We start from the raw sequence: 19,909 nt of genomic DNA on the forward strand, positions 1-19,909 counted from the left end.
TTCGTTCCTCCTCTCCCTCTCTCCCTCCTTTTAAATGCTGTCCCTGCCTTTCTTTTTCACTGCCCAATCACAGGCCTTGCCTTCTCTTGTTCCTGCCCTCACCGGCATATAGACATCAATCCACATGTCCCCACTGAAGGCTGTCACCTCTGCTCCCCTGAGACATATGTCAGGAGTGGGGTGGGGGACAGGGAAAGCCTGTTAGCAAAGGTGAACGAGTGTCCTGAGGAGAGGATGACAATGACTAAAGCTGTGCCAGCGCCCCAGCGTAGCCTCAGTGTCTGCCATCATCCCTGTGGCTCCTCCCAACAGAGCAGTGACTCAGGATCTTCAATGTGCTGCCAAAATGCTACCCGATAACAAGACAGACTGACAAACTTGTCCCCAGGGCACTTATGTTTCAAGTCAGAGACAAGCTGGGAGGCCTGTGTGGAATTGGCTGGGGAGTGGAAGGGTCAAGGGGCCTCACAGCAGGGCCTAGAAGGTTCTGACCACAGTGAGAGTTGATGGAGAGAGATGGCAGGGGCTAGAGAGACTGCAGCATGGTGGCTTGGTGGCCTGGGATCACAGGCAGGCTTTGAATGACTGCAGGGACTTTGACGGAGATGGTAGAGAGGTTGACTGCAGCTTGGCAGACTACGTATAGAGAAAAGTGGATGTGTAAGGTGTTCCACAAGCTTCCAGAGGACAGGGGGGCCTTGCCCAGGGCCCCTTAGGTTTCATTACCCCAGGGAAGAGGCCTCAGATTCCCCAGAACTGGAGGCACAGTACCCTAGTGCAGGGTGGTGATGTCTGGGGCCCTTTGGATCTCAGTGGAGTCTTCCTGGCTGGCATTCGCCCCTTTGTGTTGCTTTGAGACAGGATCTCACCATATGGCTGTGGCTGTCTCTGAACTTCTGTAGGCTGGCTGGCCTCAGAGGTGGAAGCGTGAGGCGTGTGTGAAACACACATGTTGTAGGCAGAAGGGGCATCGGTGCTTTGGGGCTGGAATTGCAGGTTGTCAGCCATCTGAGTGAGGTGAGGGCTGGGAACAGAACTCAGGTCTCCTCCGAGAGCAGCAAGTGCTCTTACCAGCAGGGCCATCTCTCCAGTCCTCCCAGGGTTACTCGGCGACACTGTGTTAACTAAGAGTTCTGGAGAAAATGTTGCTTGCCAAAGCCTGTCTCCAGGGCTTCTCTGGACACACAAAGGCTCCAAGAGGAGTTACCTGGATCTCTGGGCTTCCTACACAACAGTGGCTACTCTTAGAAACGCCTCCCACAGCCCGAGACCCAATCTGTGATGGGTTCTCTGCAGCTCCTGCCATGGGTTTCCTCTGTCTATTCTTGACTTTGAACATGATAGGCAAGTGCTGTTGCTGGGCCACATTCTTTCTTTCTTTCTTTTCTCTCTCTCTTTCTTTCTTTCTTCCTTCCTTCCTTCCCTTCCTTCCCTTCCTTCCTTTCTTTCCTTCCTTTTCTTTACTGTTTGTGTGTGTTTTGCCAACATGTATGTCTGGATACCATGTGCATGCAGTGCCCACAGAAGCCAGAGAGGGTGCTGGACTTATTGGAGCTATAGCCCTCAGGTGGGTGATGGGAACTGAATCCAGGTCTTCTGGAAGAGGCATCTGTGCTCTAACCCCTGAGCCATCTCTTCAGTTGTCCTCATCTTTTTAGAAAAGAGTAGATCCAAAGTGTGTTTCATTCAGCCAACAATAATTAGCTTTAAAGAGCTGGAGAGATGGCTCAGAGGTTAAGAGCACTGACTGCTCTTCCAGAGGTCCTGAGTTCAATTCCCAGCAACCACATGGTGACTCACAACCGTCTGTAACGGGATCTGAAGCCCTCTTCTGGCATGGAGGTGTACATGCAGATAGAACACTCACACATAAAGTAAATAACAGTAAAACAAACAAAGAACTCCCCCAAACCCAACTAGCTTTACGAAATGTTGGTATGGTAGAAACCTAAGGGTCTCTACGGCTGAGCCATATCGCCTCACTGCACGACCCACCCCCACAGATAGCAGGGGCTCTGGACCGGCAGTGCTGGTCATCGGCTTAGTGGACTGCTGCACAGCACTCAGCCCTGTGTCCCCACACTTAGACACCCCAGAAGCTGCCCAGTAAAGCTCCATGCCTGGGCACAGATGAGCAAGTCGGGGCTGAGGTCCAGTTGCCTGGGGATAAGATAGAATTCACAGGCTACATGGGGATGCACACAGGGCTCACTGTGGGATGGGGTTTGGACAGATCTGTGTCTGCCACTGAGTAGCTTGTGGGCTGTTAGTATTTGATGTCCCCTAGGAGTGTTCCTAAAGTGAACAACAGCTGGTCCTTGGGGCATCCCTGTCAAAAGATGACAGCGTTCAAGGTGTGTTCAAGGCCCTGGCTCCCAGCCCAACACTGAAACAAAAAAAGGGAAAAGGGGTAACACCAACAGCACCCCTTCTCCGCATGTCAGGAATGGAGGCTTCTGGGAAAATCCACCTTCAGCATATCTTGATCCTGTCATTCCAACCTACACTAAATCCCATGTGCTGTGGCTCCAGTGTGCGGGGAAAGGCTGTCTACCAGTTGTGTCACAGAAGCCTCCTTCCCTCCCAGAGGCACCCGCCCGCCCACTGCATCTCTCAGTCCCACCTGTAGGTAACACAGTGTGACCAGCGAGGGGCAGTCACCCAATGCCTGTGTCCAGTGAGTCGTTACAAAGGCTCTTGAGGAATGACAAAACAGACCACGGTCTGCTGTGCTGTGCGCTGTATTTAGAAGTCTACAAATCAGACCTTTTAAGAAAGAGTCACAAAATAGTCATCTGAAATCACATTTTTGGTTCATCAAATTTCAAATATATTTTACTGCGTTGAATATATTCTGGTGCTGTCTAAAACACAGCCAAATTAGTTTATCGATTTACATCTATCCTGTAACTTTTGGAACATCAAGGTCAAGATAAAAAAATATTAACAAAACTACCCAATTATAATCACCCTCTCCCCGGGTCTGAGCCTCGTCCTGATGCCACAGTGCCGTCCTTCTCAGCTTGTGCTCCTGGAACTGCTGATGTCTAAGTGCACTTGGGAGCCCTCAGCTGGCCTCGTTCATCCTCTCACAGGGCGACACCCTATCTGTTCCCAGGTGGCAGTGAACTCCTTTGGCATCATGGAAGCTCATGTTTGTTAAAGGAACTGACTGGGAAACACTTAAGAGTAGAGAATGTACAAAATAATTTACAGAGTGACAGATGGCTTTACGTGTGTGTTGTCTGAAAGCTTGTTGTGTGGGGACACACACAGGAAGCAATCTGTCAGCAAGGGGCTGGGCACTTCTGGTCCTGTTTGTTTTGTTTTGCTTGTTTTGCTCCTCTGCAGGGAGAAGCACGGTTGTGGCTTTATTTCCCTAGCCCATCCAGCACCAGCTGGTACTGGCAGCCCTGAGCCCACAGTCCACGGATAATCACGAGTCCCGGTGATGGTGACTCCCAGTCTGAGGTGGAGGAGCCAGAAGCCAGGCTTCCAGTTCTTAGAACTAAAGCTGCCCAAGGGTAAAGCAAAGGAGCTAACCTAAACCAGAGATGAAAGCAAAGCCCCACTACACAGAAACGAGATGTCTCAAAGGAAACACGCAAACTCAGAAATGTGCAGGTGCCTTGCCCGCACATGTGTAGAGCCGGCCCGCAAAGCAGCTGGGGTTTCCGCACAGCCAGATGTGGTCTCCCGTCCATTTGAAGAGGAGTTTTACCAGGTTGGACACAGCCTGGTACCAGGATTACGAGCCGTAGCGATCCTAAAGAGAACCAGACCAACATTTACTACCAGTACTGCATCTGTCTCCTCCAGGCACACGCCATGCAATCGCTGTTGATGAGGGACATCTGGCTCTTGTCAGCGGCCACCGTCTCTGCACGAAGAGCAGCTGTGTGGTGCCAGCACTGCCTCAGCCTCTTCATGGCCAGGAGGGGAAGTGGGGGTGGGAGGCCAGCTTGGGATTAGATTGCAAGGCAGGGGCTGCCCCCTCCTGGAGGGCCATGTTCTGAGCGGTCCAGGGAGCACTGTGAGGGGAGCATCAAGGGATCTGTCTGAAGTCCCTGCTCATCTAGCAGAGGTTCAACCTCTGCCTCTGCTTCTTCACTTATAAATGGGGACACAAGTTGGGAGGACTCTAAATACAGAAAGGTCACACCCACAAAACAGAGAAACTACCTGGCAGGGCACTGGTGCCAGCAGGACTTGAAGAAATGCCCACTGGAGGGAGGAAGGAGGGAGAAGAGAAGAGGGACGAGAGCCCCTAGCCTCTGCAGTTTTAGGCTTTCTCCTCCCTCACATTCCCATCAAGGCCACAGCAGGGTTGGTCTGTAGACTAGAAGCCTCTGTGGACCCATAAGTGGCAATGTCAACTCAGTCAACTCCTCAGGGTCACATTTCATCCTAATAGAATGCTTCTAAAATGACTTCACATAACCAAGAAGATTCCGAAGCAAGCTGTTTACACAAGCTGAGACGGCCTCCTTGTCATAAACAGGATGCCCCTTCACCTTCTTGTATATGAGCTGAATTAAGTTTAACACAGAAAGACAAGTATTTTCTACAGATACATAAAAGGATTGTGTGTACACAGTGTAAAGGATGTGTGTGCATACAGTGTAAAGAATGTGTGTGCATACAGTGTAAAGGATGTGTGTGCATACAGTGTAAAGGATGTGTGTGCATACAGTGTAAAGGATGTGTGTGCATATAGTGTAAAGGATGTGTGTGTACACAGTGTAAAGGATGTGTGTGCATACAGTGTAAAGGATGTGTGTGTACACAGTGTAAAGGATGTGTGTGCATACACAGTGTAAAGGATGTGTGTGCATACAGTGTAAACGATGTGTGTGTACACAGTGTAAAGGATGCGTGTGTACACAGTGTAAAGGATGTGTGTGCATACAGTGTAAACGATGTGTGTGCATACAGTGTAAAGGATGTGTGTGTACACAGTGTAAAGGATGTGTGTGCATACACTGTAAAGGATGTGTGTGTACACAGTGTAAAGGATGTGTGTGTACACAGTGTAAAGGATGTGTGTGCATACAGTGTAAAGGATGTGTGTGCATACAGTGTAAACGATGTGTGTGCATACAGTGTAAAGCAGAAGAGGAACTCTCTAGGGAATAAGGGGGTGAGGTGGAGGGTAGAGCTGTGGGGGAGATACCCATCAGGTCCATTCTGTACACTATGAAATGTCCTTCAGTAACCAGGACCATGTACAATGAGTGTACACTAATAAATACAGTCATACAGCAATAGAATTCCCTCTTCCGTTAAAAATATACGCAGTCAGGAATGGTGGTGTACACCTTGAAATCCCAGGATCCAGGAGGGCAAAGAGCTCCATGTTCTGGGTTAACCGGGTACAAAGCCAGTTCCAAGCCAGCTAGGATACATAGTGAGACCCTGTTTCAAAACAAAATGCTGGGTGTGATACCACACTCCTTTAATCACAGCACTCAGGAGGCAGAGGCAGAGGCAGAGGCAGAGGCAGAGGCAGGGGGCTCTCTACATAGTAATCAGCAGTCAGCCAAGACTACACAGAGAGACCATGACTCAAAAAAATAAATAGAGGGCTGGAGAGATGGCTCAGTGGTTGAGGGCACCCGACTGCTCTTCCAGAGGTCGTGGGTTCGGTTCCCGGCGGCCACATGGTGGCTCACAACCATCTGTGGAGAGATCTGATGCCCTCTTCTGGTGTATCTGGGGACAGCTGCAGTGTACTTATATATAATAAATGAATAAATCTTTAAAAAAAAATAAATAGAAAGAAGTAAAACAAGACATAGCAAAACGCTACAGAGGTTACCCCAGAACAGGGAGATAGTGGGTGGTTTCCACATCTTCTATGGAGCTGGGGGATGTCTCAGTGGTTTAGAGCATTTGCCGCTCTTACAGGAGACCTGGGTTCGATTCCCAGCACCCACATGGCAGCTCACAACCATCTGTAACTACAGTTCTGGGGACTTAATCCCTTCTTGAGGCCAGGCATGCAGACATGTGTACATGATACAGGCAAAACATTCTTATCTATAAAATAAGACAAATGAATCTACATTAAAAAAAATAATTCTCCATTCTAAACCCAGATCCGGGGAAATATATGAATCCCAGTAAGAACTTAGAAAACAGGATCTCAGCGCAGACAAGTCTTGAACTCAGGCTCTACCTGCCTCAGCCCCGAGTGGCTGAGATCACAGACAGTGTGACAGACAGTGTGACAGACAGGGTGACAGTATACTCCATGGCTCCAGCCCTTCATGAAGCCTGGGCCATTCTGCAGCACAGCCCCCACTCACAGCTGCAGCTCCAGGGCCCCTGGGAACCCCAGCCTTGTTTTACTCACCTGAATGGATGTCATGACCCCATTGGCAAAGACGGAAAGTTTTCCAGCAACGGAGCGCACACCTTGCTTGAACTGTGCCATGTCTGGGGCGTTGGGCAGCACGTTCGAGAGGTTGTAGTTTCCTGTACACAGAAATGCCAGCTTGCACCTCTTCTAAGGACATGTGTAGCTCAGTGACCCCACCCTGCTCTCTGCCCTCCTCCTAGGCATCTGCTGTGTCCAGAGAGAGGGACCTTACAGTAGGGCAGGGCTCAGTGGGAAGTACTGGTCCCAACACACAGTTCCTTCAGCCACCACAGCAAGGGGGACTATGTGAACTGCCTCAAAGAACCAGTGAAGAGTGAAGGAGGAAGATTCCACACACACACACACACACACACACACACACACACACACACACACACACACACACCACAATCATACATGCTAAAAGCCCCAAGGGATAAGCGGGAAAGTGGGACAGGGCCTTTTTCTAACATGGCTGTCTCAGTTTTCCCTACTCTGCCTGCCGTCTGGGGTCCTGCACACCCCATCCCTCCCACACAGGGCAGTCCACAGCTCACATGATCCCTGGCCCTGCTGTGCTGGTGGCTTTGGTGCTCTCCATGCTCCTCACTCAATCAACCTTCTCTAGTAGGGTCCAGCCCTGAGTACCATGCACAATATCTAATCACTACCCCACAAAGCATCTACTTCCCAGGAAGCTCATACATGGACCTTGAACCCCAGTCTGCCTGATCTGACCCCTACCGGATGAGGCCACAGACTTGCTCTGAACACGAGCGTAGGCTCTTTGCTGAAGTGCATGCCAAGTAAGGAGTTCTTAGCAGGCGGCTCAGGGCCAGCCTGGTCTACAGAATGAGTTCCAGGATAGCAATGAGCAGTCCTCTCTGTAAGGCCATCCAGCAGCTCAGGGTGGTGGCTGCAGATGTCTCAATGGGAGTAGGGTGGGTTTCAGCCAGCCAGCCACAACAGTTCCACCTACCTGGGCTCAGTAGAGGGGCAAGCTCTGCTCAAGGCAGACTACCAGCCATAGTTAGGGGATGGTCTGGCACCCTAGGGAGTACCTCACAAAACCTGCAGTTGCTAAGGACCCAGTATCAGAGTTCAGTGGACTTTGTTTTGTGGTGGGGCAGGAAGAAATCTGATCTGGCCCTAGCTCTGTAACAATGCGAGGGGCAGAAGGGTGTGTTTGCTTCAAAGAGCTCTCTTCTTTTCTCCTTTTCTTGTATTTAACAATAATGTTCAGGAAATTGATTAGAAAAGCATTCAGAGACTTCAGCAACCTTGGTCTTGGGACTGACCTGTCTGGCTCCAGCACTGCCAGGGCAGGCACTCTTAGGGGAGAGCTTGAGGAGGCTAAATGCCTTTATGCCCGGGTCACATCACAGCAGGAAGCTAGCCTGACAAAAGGCTAGGATGTGAGTTGAGGGTCAGCCTGAAGTCAGGAGGCAGGGCTGCTCTAGCTACAGCTTCACTGGGCAGTGACTGACCAAGAACAGCCGCCCCTGCAGCTGAGCTCAGGAAGCCCCTGCAGCTGAGGTCAGGAAGGATGGGCCTGGGGAGCCAGGGCTCTAGTCCAGCCCTGTCAGGCACCAGACCAGTCAGCTGGCCCACCTGTATCTCTGAACACTGTTGCCTACCTGCCAGCCACTCTGCCACTCTGCCAGCCTCTCTGCCAGCACATGCTGGAAGCTGGCAGTGCTACTGTATCTAAGGCCCAAACCTCCACACAGAAAGTTCTAGACAGTTGACACTACCCTATTCCTTCTCTGTTGAAGCTGCATCCAATCCACATGTCTGAGAGGCAGTGTGGCCATCAGGATGGTTAACCTACACACACACACACACACACACACACACACACACACACACACACACACACACACATACATTCAGGCCTCCTGTTCACCAAAGCCAGTCTGGTTGTGAAGTGCACAAACCAGTAGGCAGGGAGTACTCAGCCTGCAACGCTGGCTCCTGAGACCTCTTTCTCTTGGTTCTTTTCCTGAAATGACCTCAAAGGCTGTTGTCATTTCATGCTCACCCTGTGACCTGGTGGGCTGTGTGGGGGTTCATGCAGGTTTCACGGGATAGGGAGTACACAGGTAAATGCAGGAGATACACTGTGTGGGCAGTGAAGGGCCTACTCTGAGCCCATGGCTGGACTCCAGCCCTGGGATGACCAGACACCTTGGGGAGGGCTGTAGCCGGGCAGTGGAGTTAGGCAGTTCCTCTCCACCTCCCCATTTCCAAGCTGCAGTGTGTCTTTCCTGGAGGAAAGCTCACTCCTTCCCACCCGTGCACCCTGAGGGCTGAGGGCCTGTGAGGTGACTCCTGGGATTCTCAGGTCAACTACTCCACAGGCTGGAGGCAGAGGTTAGCCAGCCAGTGGCTGGCATCTCACAGGTCACAGGAACCCCCTGCCTGCTCTATGAACAACGCTCTGGATACTTAGTGGCCAGATGACTGGAGCGCTGTGGCCTAAACATCACGACTTGGTCTCAGGGGACACCTCAGCTCTCATTGTTCACACAGGCATAAGGTGTTGGGGCACGGAATCTTGGGAAGGGAGAGGTCCTGCAGGGACGCACGTGTTGGGGCTGTGGATGCCCTGGAGCCCCATGAGCCCCTCACCTGTGGTCTGCTTCCTCTGCTCATCGAAAAGATCTGCAGAGCTAATGGAGGAGCTGGTGGAGAGCCTCTCCAGCCGTGCCCGGGTTTCAAACTAGGTAGAAAGAGACACAGAGTCAGACTCCAAGAACTGCTGGAGAGATGGGAATGAGTTTGTTCCCTTGGCTCTCCACCTCCCATCACCCCAAGCCAGGGCCTGGAGATAGGTTTTGCAATGATGGAGGTGACCAGTGGGTGGGGCAGCATCCCACATGACTGCCGATGTGATCAGTGTGAAGGGCAGCCAGAGCTCACACACTGCTTCCAGCTACTCCTTAAGAATGTCCACACCGGGCTGGGGATTTAGCTCAGTGGTAGAGCGCTTACCTAGGAAGCACAAGGCCCTGGGTTCGGTCCCCAGCTCAGAAAAAAAAGAACAAAAAAAAAAAAAAAACAAAAAAAAAAAACCAAGAATGTCCACACCACTTAGCACATCAATTTGAATGGCTTCAAGGCTTTGTGTGTGTGTGTGTGGGGCGGGGTACTGAGGTTGGACCCCTGGGCTTTGAGTGTGTTAGGCAAGTGCTTTTTCAAGAGCTTGGCTTCAGTTTAGCCAGACTTTCTGAGACAGGGGACAGCTGGACGATGCAGCATCTGCCCACAAACATATCCAGGCTTCATTTAACTGTGGTTAAACTGATTAAAAGCAATTGCTGATAAAAAAAAAACCCTCCTAGATTTACTCAAAAGCTACCAGCTGATGTCTTCGCCCTAGAGAGGCAGGACAGCAATGAGATGGGTCCCTGACTCCTCAGTGTCTCAGGTGCCTCAGGCAGGCCTGGGCTCCAGTCCTGTGTCTGGCCAGGTCCCTTCTCTCTCAGCAGCCTGTCCTCACAAGGTCCCCACAGCTAAGCTTCCTTCCTGGTTCTCAGGGTTCCTATAGGAATTCTCTGAGCCCTTACATCTGTCTGGGATTGTATGCCAAAGTACATGTCCGAGGAAATGGCCTTGACATTGCCAAACTTCTTCTGGGCTTCATCTGTATTGCCAACGGGCTCGTATTCTGGCTTCCGGCGAGAACTGGGCCTACAGTGAAAAAAAACACCAAGCTGTGGTGAAGCGAACCCACTTGTATGGAGCCTGCATCTCAGCTCTGTTAGAAAACTCTAGGCTGTGTGAGGGCACAAGGACATCACACAGTGTATAAACTGCATGGGCTAACAGGACATCCTAGTTATGGGCTGACCTCAGGTTACATGTGTAAAGTTCCTTGTGTGGACGCTAAATGATGGCCTCCTGTCATTAACAGGTGAGCTGAGGAGGCCACCCCAACCTGAGTCTCTGCAGTCAGGTGACAGAGTTCAGAGCCAGATGGCAAAGGCAGTTACTCGATGACCAGTCCACACAGTGTCTTCCTACATGAGGTGATCAAAAAACAAACTGGCAGGGGCCTGTAGCTGAAGACAGAGCAAGGAACCTGGGGGCCACAGAATGTCCTGTGCCTTGTTGATGATGTCATTACATGACCATGTGTTAGTCAGAATTATGAGAACTGCATAGTTCAGATATGGTGGCATGAGCTGTAATCTGAGGCAGAGGCAGGAGGATGTCAATTCTGAGGCTGGCCTGGGTAACTCAGTGAAACATTGCCTCCAAGTAAAACATAAAATTAAATTAAAAAGGGCACAGGTATAGTGCAGTACTGTGTGCTTGCCAAGTATGCTTCAGGTGCTGGGTTTAATCCACCATGCCCTCTGGCCCATAGATATCAGCCGCCCCCACATACACATGTGCACATGACCCCCCATATTCCTAGCATCACATATACATATGCAAGTATACATATACCCATACATATGTCACCAGGCTCTCCACAAACAGAACCTCCGTTCACACATGTATATATACATATATGCCCAGAAACAGACCAGACTGCAGACCTGTCGCCTAGGAAAGGGGATTTATGGTTTGCAAATAGTCTTCAAATGAGGAAGGCGACCCATCCATGAGACAGGTCTCTGACCCATGGACTGAGAATCCCCAGGGAACTGGCCCTCACGCCTGCTTTCTAACAGCCACAGGTGCTTCTGACACAGCCACTTCCTAAAGGAGCACAGGACACCATGACACAGGTATCACCCACTGGTCCTATGACGGAGGCACCGGCTCCCCAGCCTGCAGCCCCCACCTGTCTGAAGAGCCGGTGCTTTTCGTGGCAGGCTCAGGGTCTCTGCTGCTGTCTTTCTTCCAGTAGGAGTCGGCACTGTCATCCCAGCTAGAAAAGTGGCTGCTTCTTAGCTCCATGGGGTCGTCAAAGTACCTGCTGGAAAGGGAGGAGCAGTGATTACGGAGTACTTGTGGATGCTGTCCTACTGGGTCTCTAAGGGACACCAGGATGGCCAATGAACATGAGCTGACAGGAGACTTCCTTTTAAGGTCTTCCCAGCAGCTGGGTTGCAGCCAACCACCCAAGAGCTTCAGGGAAGAGGTGCGGCCTTTCGTCTGCTGCAGCCTCAGGCTGCTGAGACTTCTATCCCCCTGGACAGTTTCGATGTCCTACAGCACAGCTGAGAAGAGGTTGGTTGGGTGGTCCTTCAAAAGCACATGGGGAGGTGTCAGCACTAGACAGGTAGGAATCAAGATATTGGGGTTTCTGTCAACAGTGAAACTCTAGAGCTTAGTGTCGAGAGATCAGCACCACCTCAGGGCAGGGCATTCTTCATCTACCTGAGTCAAAAAATGCATCTGGACTGGAGAGCACTGGGCTATCTTTAAATCGCAAAAGAAAATGCCACCTGCATGGGTGCTCTGAGCAGTCCACACATGGGGTCTTCCCTACTCCTCATTCACTCGAAAGAACTCTCTGCTCTGGAACCCTGTGGGGGATACCTAGTCACTCACAGGCAACACTATGCCAGCCAGTCTGCCAGGCATCCGTCTCATGCCAGGACTCAGCAGCTCTCCCCATCACTGACCTCCACCCAGCATGGGCTTTGATTTCTGGCTCCTACTTCCCCATGAGCTTTTCCTTCATGCTGGCCCTCACACTGCACCTTCCTCCCCTCTGAAGACACCCCTGCAGCTCCTGTCAAGTCCCCTAACAGCACACTGTCCTGTCGTCAGTCACAACCCCACCAAAAGCCAGTTGGACTCTGTGGGGCTCAGCAAGGCAGTCCCTTCATTATTCTGAATGCACCGCTGTAATAATACATCATTTCCAGTCTGCAAATAATGGAACTCACGCAAGGATATGTCCCCTGCTTTATAGAAATAGCACTCTTCCATAATTCACAATATGCAAGTTCTAATGGCTGATGAATAATTTGGAAGCAGTAAAAGCACTCTGTGGCACCAACATGCTGGCTTTCAGAGTGAGTTCACTTTACCTCTGGTGCCAAAGCACCTCATTCAACCCCGCTATGTCACTGTGGTCATCAAGGGAACTAGAGGGATGATTCTGTCCCTAGACAACCCACAGCTCACAGCTCACCATCCACACGGCACCAACAACTCTCTGCTCTACATGTAAACACCATTTATCCCCAGGTTTCAAACTGAAATTTGTCCCTGGTTCAGCGGCCTTTGTGGCTGACCTTTCTGATTGAGCCAAGGAAGAGAGAGGTTTCTAGAGTCTGCAAGGCATGTATAAAGGTTGAGCCTGAACACAGTATCATGGTTTAGGGCCCTGCGCAGGAAGTCAGTCCAGTGTCTTTCAGCCCAGCTCGCCATGCACACAGCATCAAAGTTTCTCTATTCTATGTCTGAACATCATTTGCCCCCAGGTTTCAGGCTGGTCCCTGGCACAGAGGCCTTTAAGTCTTTGAAACTGACCGTTCTGATTTGAGTCCAGGAGTTTCTGAGGGCTCCATGGCCCCACATGAGTTCCTCCATGACCTGAGGCTGTGGGGCTGGGAAATGTCCCACTCAGCAGGAGACCTTACCCAGAACCCTTTCTCTCACCTGCCCTGCTATCTGAGCACAGAACTGGCTCTCCATGAAAGTGACTCTGCCTCTGTCTACAGCACCCTCCACAGGATTACTAAGGAGTAGGCAAGTCTCCAACAGGTGGGAGAGCCAAGGTTCCTCGGCCCCCAGTCCAGCCCTCATTGAAACCAAGTGTGAGAGGGTCCGATGTGTGGTTTCCTGGTCCAACCTCAAGCTTGAACTTCTCCTGCATGAGATGCATTTCATTTGTTTCCAATGGCACAGTATGGACAGAGCCACGTATGCTGCTGAAGCACATGCAGGTTAGACTGGAGCAGGCAGCCTTGGGACGAGGCCAACCAGGAGCTAGAGGTTCCCTTTCTCCAATACTGAGACTCGAGTAGCTTGGAGCTGAGCTTAACACACACACACACACACACACACACACACACACACACACACACACACACACACGGAGAGAGCTGTCCACACAGTGCCTTTCCTAGAAGCCTCGATAGGAAAGCCAACAATTTCACAGTTGATTATCGATAACATAACCTACAACCGTTCTTCCTTCAAAATCCATGGCTGCTGGCCCCGTGACACCAGGATGGGTGTGTGATTGTGGCAGCACCATTGCCGACAGATGTGTCCCATCCTCACCAACTCTGGATGTGAAAAGGTCCTGGGCATGGTTGATGCATGCCCACCTGGCCAGTCACGGAGCCACATGTCTGGATGAGTTCACAGGCTCTAGGAGAAGCCAGACAGCGGAAGAGCCACGTACTCTGTAGCTCTCCCTATGGATCCTGCAAGGCAGGCACTGCCGGGATCCTTCATAGACGAGGAAGCTGCAGCATGGGGTGCTTTAATAGCCTGGTCATTGCTATGTGGTTCTCATATGACACAGCCAGCATTCAACCTGGGCTCCGGCTTTCTGTGCCCACATGTTATGTCATAACTATCCCAATTTCCTGTAAAATCAGCTTCTGGGTGACCTGACAATACAACTCTATTTAACATGACACTTGTCTTCAACCACAGTTAGCCTATGCCCCCATAGGTTTTGCCAGACAATAGACACAAAAGGGCAGGACCAGGCTGTCCTAGTACCATGTTCCCTTCAGAGAACAGTCATGGCTCTCATGAATAGATTCATATACAAATGCCATTCATACTGGACTTGCTGGTAGCTTCCAGAAGCCAGTGTTCTACCACAGAAGCTGCTGAAGGGTCTGGGTGTGCTCCAGCCCCGGAGACAGGCCTCTCCACTTCTCACCCAGCTCTAATTTTAGAGCTCAGTTTTTAACTATATCTACAAACATTTTCCTAGTTGTAAATCCAACTCCTTACACTGTTTCCCTAGCCTTCGCTCCTACACATGGACACTTGTCAGCCAGAGCTTTCAGAGGGCGCCAGGCGCTGGGCTGTGCTGACTCCTAAGGAAGGTCCCTAACACACCCATACCTGCTGCTCTGCTCAGACCACTTGGAGCTGGAGCTGAAGTACGAGTCCTCTGGGTCCTCCTGGTACTTCCTCCTTGGCTTTGCCAGTGTGGGTGACTCCTGCTCGATGGTCTGCATGTCTGAGGTCACTGAGTGGGAGATGCCACTTGAAAGGATAGAATAAAACAGGGACTATTACATCACTGGCTTCCTAAAGGCTGTGCCTTACCCAACAAAAGGCTACTTTAGGTATACTCTGAACAAACACAGACGATCAGGAGGCTGGGTGAGCTTTTGAAACTGGAAGCCATTGTGAGGGCTGAACTGCCAGGAAGACAGCCACATACAAAGGGTGTGCTCATGGCACCCATTCCAGTGCGCACTTTACAGACACTCAGACCTAGTTCCTTCTCACCAAGAACCACATGTGCCATTTGTCATGACACACACACACACACACACACACACACACACACACACACACCCTGTCTCACGTAGCCTACATGAGCTACACACCCTGTCTCAGGCTGGCCTTAAAGTTTCTGATCCTCCTGCCTCTACGTCCTGAGAGCTTAGCTTTGAGGCACACGGCACTAAGCTTCAACCCACCCTTCCTTATTGGTTGGTTGTTTTTTTTTTTTTTCTTCTTCTTTTTCTTTTCTCTTTTTTTCGGAGCTGGGGACCAAACCCAGGGCCTTGTGCTTGCTAGGCAAGCGCTCTACCACTGAGCTAAATCCCCAACCCCTGGTTGGTTGTTTTGAGGCAAGCAAGGAAGGACCCTTGGAGCACAGAATGGCCTTGAGTGGATCCCCAATCCTGTTTCCAGCTCAGGGCTTTGTGCACACCTCACCTATGCAGCTCCAGCCCTTGCTATACTGTACTAAATACCACAGTAAAGCCAAGAGCAAGGAAGCAGAGAACACTGAGGAAATGAGCCCCGGGCCGACCCTTCATCATGAGCAGACAGCCCTGGGCTACCCGGGCCCAGCAGACCCTACCCTCTGCAGCTTCCGAAGCCCATGCCCAGCCGCTCAGCTTCCGCCTTCTTCTGGCCACTCAGGTTCAGTCTTTCATCTTGCTTCTTGTGAATTTCCAGATCCTTGTAGGCCAATCGCAACGATGAAACACTGCCGGGAAACGCACATTCTCCTTAGTTCAGCTTTAAAAACCGTGGCCTTGCATTAAAATCACAGGCAGTCCAGAGACTGTAACTCCCACATCAGTTTCACACCAGGGCCTTGACTCTCAAACACGAGCTCAGGTCTTTTTGGCTGTTCTTCTGCTTGTCTGGTCCCATGGTGCATGGCTCAGTCTCCTCCCCACAGGGTCCTCCCTCTGCCTGACATCGGATCGCATTTCCCTGGGACACACCAGTGTAGCAGGTTAGTACTACTCATCCATGTTTCTTACGATGAAATTATGGGAGCTACCACCTCTAACTCCAGCTCCAGGTGATCTGACGCCCTCTTCTGACCGTGGAAGGCACCTGCATGAATGTGCAGACTCCCACATATAGACAGCATACATTCCATTAATACTTTTTAATTAAAAAAATGAAAATATATCTAAAATTGATTTCATAAATATATAAATCATTAGCTGCATTTCAAATAATTTATGTATTAGGCTTCTGAGAGCATTTAAATGGATAGTCACTACCTATCCAGCCAAGGTCTTTAGCTTTAAAACCACTTATTAGGCTGGGCATGGTGGCACACACCTTTAATCCCAGCACTCAGGAGGCAGATCTCTAAGTTTGAGGTGACCCTGGTCTACAGAGTGAGTTCCAGGACATCCAGGGCTACACAGAGAAACCCAACCATTTTATTATTGTGTGCACACATGTTCTTATATGTGGGGTGGTTGGGGCACACATATGCCATGGTGTGTGTGTGTGTGTGTGTGTGTGTGTGTGTGTGTGTGTGTAGATCAGAGGACAACTTGTGGAGTCAACTCTCTCTCACCTTTGGTTCTGGGGACTGAACTCAGGTTACCAGTTTACACAGCGAGGGCCTTAACCTGCTGAACCATCCCATGCGCCCAGCTGTACTCGTTTGGAGGGTGTGTGCACATCGCCCTTGCTCCCAGGCTTCCACAGTGCAGGCCATACCTAGGCTCATAAAGAGAGCTCTACCTCCAGCAGCAGGGGCAGAGATGTGCAGCAAGACAGTGACGGGAGCTCAGTGCCAGGAGAAGAGACAACATGCTACCATCTGTTCCCCAAAGCCCGGGACAGTGCTAGGACCCCTAACCAGCAAGCCTGGCAGAACTCTAGGCAAAGTGACTCCTGGGACATGCCAGGCAGGACAGAGGACATCCTACCGGAGAAACTCTAGACCTGGTTTTGCTCTTTCCCTCTGTAACAAGACACGGGATTTCTTAGGTTGGCTTTGACCTGGCAGGTGTCTTTTTTCTTTAACCTTCTTAGTATCATTTTCCTTAACAAAGCAACAGTGAAACAGCGGGTGGCTTTGATGTCACAGCCTGATCAAACTGCCGCAGCAGACCTCTGGAGATGACAGGAGAGCTATGGGGACCACGGTGAGCGGGATTGCACTGGCTCTCAAGCATGTCCTCCCTTCTGCTGAGGTTGGGCTGCAGGATGCTCAGACGCAGGCAGTGTAGCCAGGCAGGATGAAGCCCAGCCAGGGCCACTATCTTCTCAGTGTGACAATGCAGGACATGCTAATGTCCACTGACTCAACTGTAACTAGTCACAACCACTAGACACATGGCTTCCAGAGTAGCACCCTCACTTTCCCAGAGGGGCGAGACAGGTCTACACAGCAGTGATGGGTGGCCAATCACTTGATTATCCTAGAGAAAGGCAACAGAGCTACCAAAGGGCTTCCCAGGTAAATCACTCTTTCCCTCCCACCCTGCACCTCTGCCCAGAGGCTTCCTGCATGGCGGCAAAGTCTCTACCCAACAGCTACAAGCCAAGCCTCATCAATGTGTTTTCAATGAATCCTAAGGACAGACACATGGAAGGTGGGTATAGCGCTACCCATGCTAATCTCCCTGTGTCCTGCCTCTTCAGCTACCTGACCACACAAAGGAGGGCGTGGGCACTTCCCAAAGCTCTTGTCAGCACCAGGCTTCTGACTTTACCAGCCCCAGCAGCACAGGCTTCCCATCAGCCAGCTAACCTGCCTCTGCCCAGGTCAGAAACCAATGAAAAGAGAGAGATTCAAGTCAACTCTCCATTCTGGAGACGGTCTGTCTACAAAGGTCAGTGCTGCCCCTGGTCTTCTGAGAGCTGAACAGGGAAAGAACTTCAGACCATCTGGGCTTACCTTCTAAGTTTCATTCAGCAAACCATCATCAGCACTAATGGGAACAAGTTACATTGGCCAAGCACCTACTGTGTGCTGGTCACACTCACTGAACTCCTACTGTGCTCCAGGTACTGTTGTCAGAATTTCAATAAATGTCATCTAAGCTGTACCTTGAAAGAACCTCACGAAATAGTGTTATTTATTTCCCTCATTGTACAGTATTGTACAATTCTAGCTAAGGCAAATACAAAACACATGAAGACCAGAGTCCCTCAGAAGACAGTCCACGTAGAAACAAGACTCCATGGAAGACAGTCTACAGAGAAACAAGATACCACAAGAGACAATCAACACAGGAACAGTTCACCACAGAAGACAGTCCACAGAACACCATAGAAAACAGTCCACACAGAAACAAATCATCACAGGAGACAGACCACACAGAAACAAGCACTACAGAAGACAGCTCACACAAAAACAGGATATCACCAAAGATGGTCTACATAGAACCAACACTCCACAGAAGACAGTCCACACAGAGCCAAGACTCTAAGGAGAACAGTCCATACAGAAACAATCACTACAGAAGATACTACACACAGAAACAATTGCCACAAAAGAAAGTCCACATAGAAATAGGACATCACGGAAGACAGCTCACACAGAAACAGGACATTACAGGAGACAGTCCACACATAAACAATCATAACAGAGGGCAGTCTACACAGAAACAAATCTTCACAGAGGTCACTCCACACAGAAACAAACCATCACAGGAGACATTCTACACAAAAACAAGCAGCAGAGAAGACAGTCCATTCAGAAACAAGACTCTGCAGAAGACAGTCTACATAAAACCCAGACTCCATAGAAGATACTCCACACCGAAACAATCACCACAGAAAACAGTCCACACAAAAACAAGACATCACAGAAGACAGTCCACACAGAAAGAAGATTCCACAGCAGACAGTTCACGTAGAAACAAGATTTCACAGGAGACATTCCACAAAAAAACAAGACTCCATGGAAGACAGTCCACACAGAAACAAGACTTCATGGAATACAGTCTACACAAAAGCAACATTCCATGGAAGACAGTCCATACAGAAATAAGATTTTACCAGAAACCATCCACAAAGAAAAAAGACTCCAGGGAAGGCAGCCCACACAGGAACAGAATGTCACAGGAGACAATCTACACTGATACAAGCAGCATAGTAGACAATCTATATAGAAACAAGACACCACAGAAGAGAGTCCACATAAATCCAAGACTCTACAGAAGATATCCCACACAGAAACAATTACCACAGAAGACAGTCTACACAAAAACAGGCCATCACAGAAGACAGTTCACACAGAAACAAGACTCCCCAGTCAGTAGTCCACACAGAAATAAGAGTCCACAGAAGACAGTCCACACAGAAACAAGGGTCCATAGAAGACAGTACACACAAAAACAAGACTCCACAGAAAACAGTTCACATAGAAATGAGACTCCATGGAAGACAGTCTACATAGAAACAAAACATCACGGGAGACAGTCTTCACAGAAACAAGACTCCACAAAAGACAGTCCACATAAAAACAAGACTCCATGGAAGATAGTTCACATAGAAACAAAACATCACGGGAGACAGTCCACACAGAAACAAAGCTCCAGGGAAGGCAGTCCATACAGGAACAGAAGAACATCACAGGAAACAAGCTACACTGATACAAGCAGCATAGAAGACAGACCATACAGAAACAAGACTCCACAGAAGAGAGTCCATATAAATCCAAGAGTCTATAGAAGTTACTCCACACCGAAACAATCACCACAGAAGACAGTCTCCACAAAAACAGGCCATCACAGAAGACAGTCCACACAGAAAGACGACTCCACAGACACTAGTTCACACAGAAATAAGACTCCACAGAAGACAGTCCACACAGAAACAAGGGTCCACAGGAGATGGTCTACACAGAAACAATCACCACAGAAATTAGTCCACATAGAAACAGAACACCACAGAAAACAGTGCCCACAGACACAGAACACCACAGAAAACAGTGCCCACAGACACAGGACATCACAGAAGACAGCTCACACAAAATCAGAACATCACAGAAGGTGGGCCTCACAGAAAGAAGACTCTACAGGAGACAGTCGAGATAGAAATGAGACACCACGGAAAACAGTCCACACAGAAACAAGACTCCACAGAAGACAGTCCTCACAGAAACGAGACTCTATAAAAGACATTCCCCACAGAAACAAGATTTCCCAGAAGACAGTCTACACACAA

General features: G+C 49.9%; 1 protein-coding gene across 4 annotated transcripts in view; it reads right to left on the reverse strand.

The window, feature by feature from the left end:
* Positions 1–2,725: 2,725 nt before the first annotated feature.
* Arfgap3 (ARF GTPase activating protein 3) overlaps positions 2,726–19,909 on the reverse strand; it is a 46,226-nt gene continuing 29,042 nt past the window's right edge. For 2 of the 4 annotated variants that reach the window (XM_087558782.1, XM_087558781.1), the window contains exons 10-16: positions 15,336–15,464; positions 14,360–14,503; positions 11,157–11,288; positions 9,931–10,054; positions 8,993–9,083; positions 6,356–6,477; positions 2,726–3,766 (exon numbers count right to left, since the gene is read on the reverse strand). In XM_087558782.1, coding sequence (XP_087414908.1) covers positions 3,749–3,766; positions 6,356–6,477; positions 8,993–9,083; positions 9,931–10,054; positions 11,157–11,288; positions 14,360–14,503; positions 15,336–15,464 — 760 coding nt within the window. In that variant the 3' untranslated portion in view covers positions 2,726–3,748. 4 annotated transcript variants of the gene reach the window in all.

The sequence above is a fragment of the Rattus norvegicus genome, chromosome 7, assembly GCF_021556685.1.
Source record: "Rattus norvegicus strain SHRSP/BbbUtx chromosome 7, alternate assembly SHRSP_T2T, whole genome shotgun sequence".
NCBI classification, from domain to species: Eukaryota; Metazoa; Chordata; class Mammalia; order Rodentia; family Muridae; genus Rattus; species Rattus norvegicus.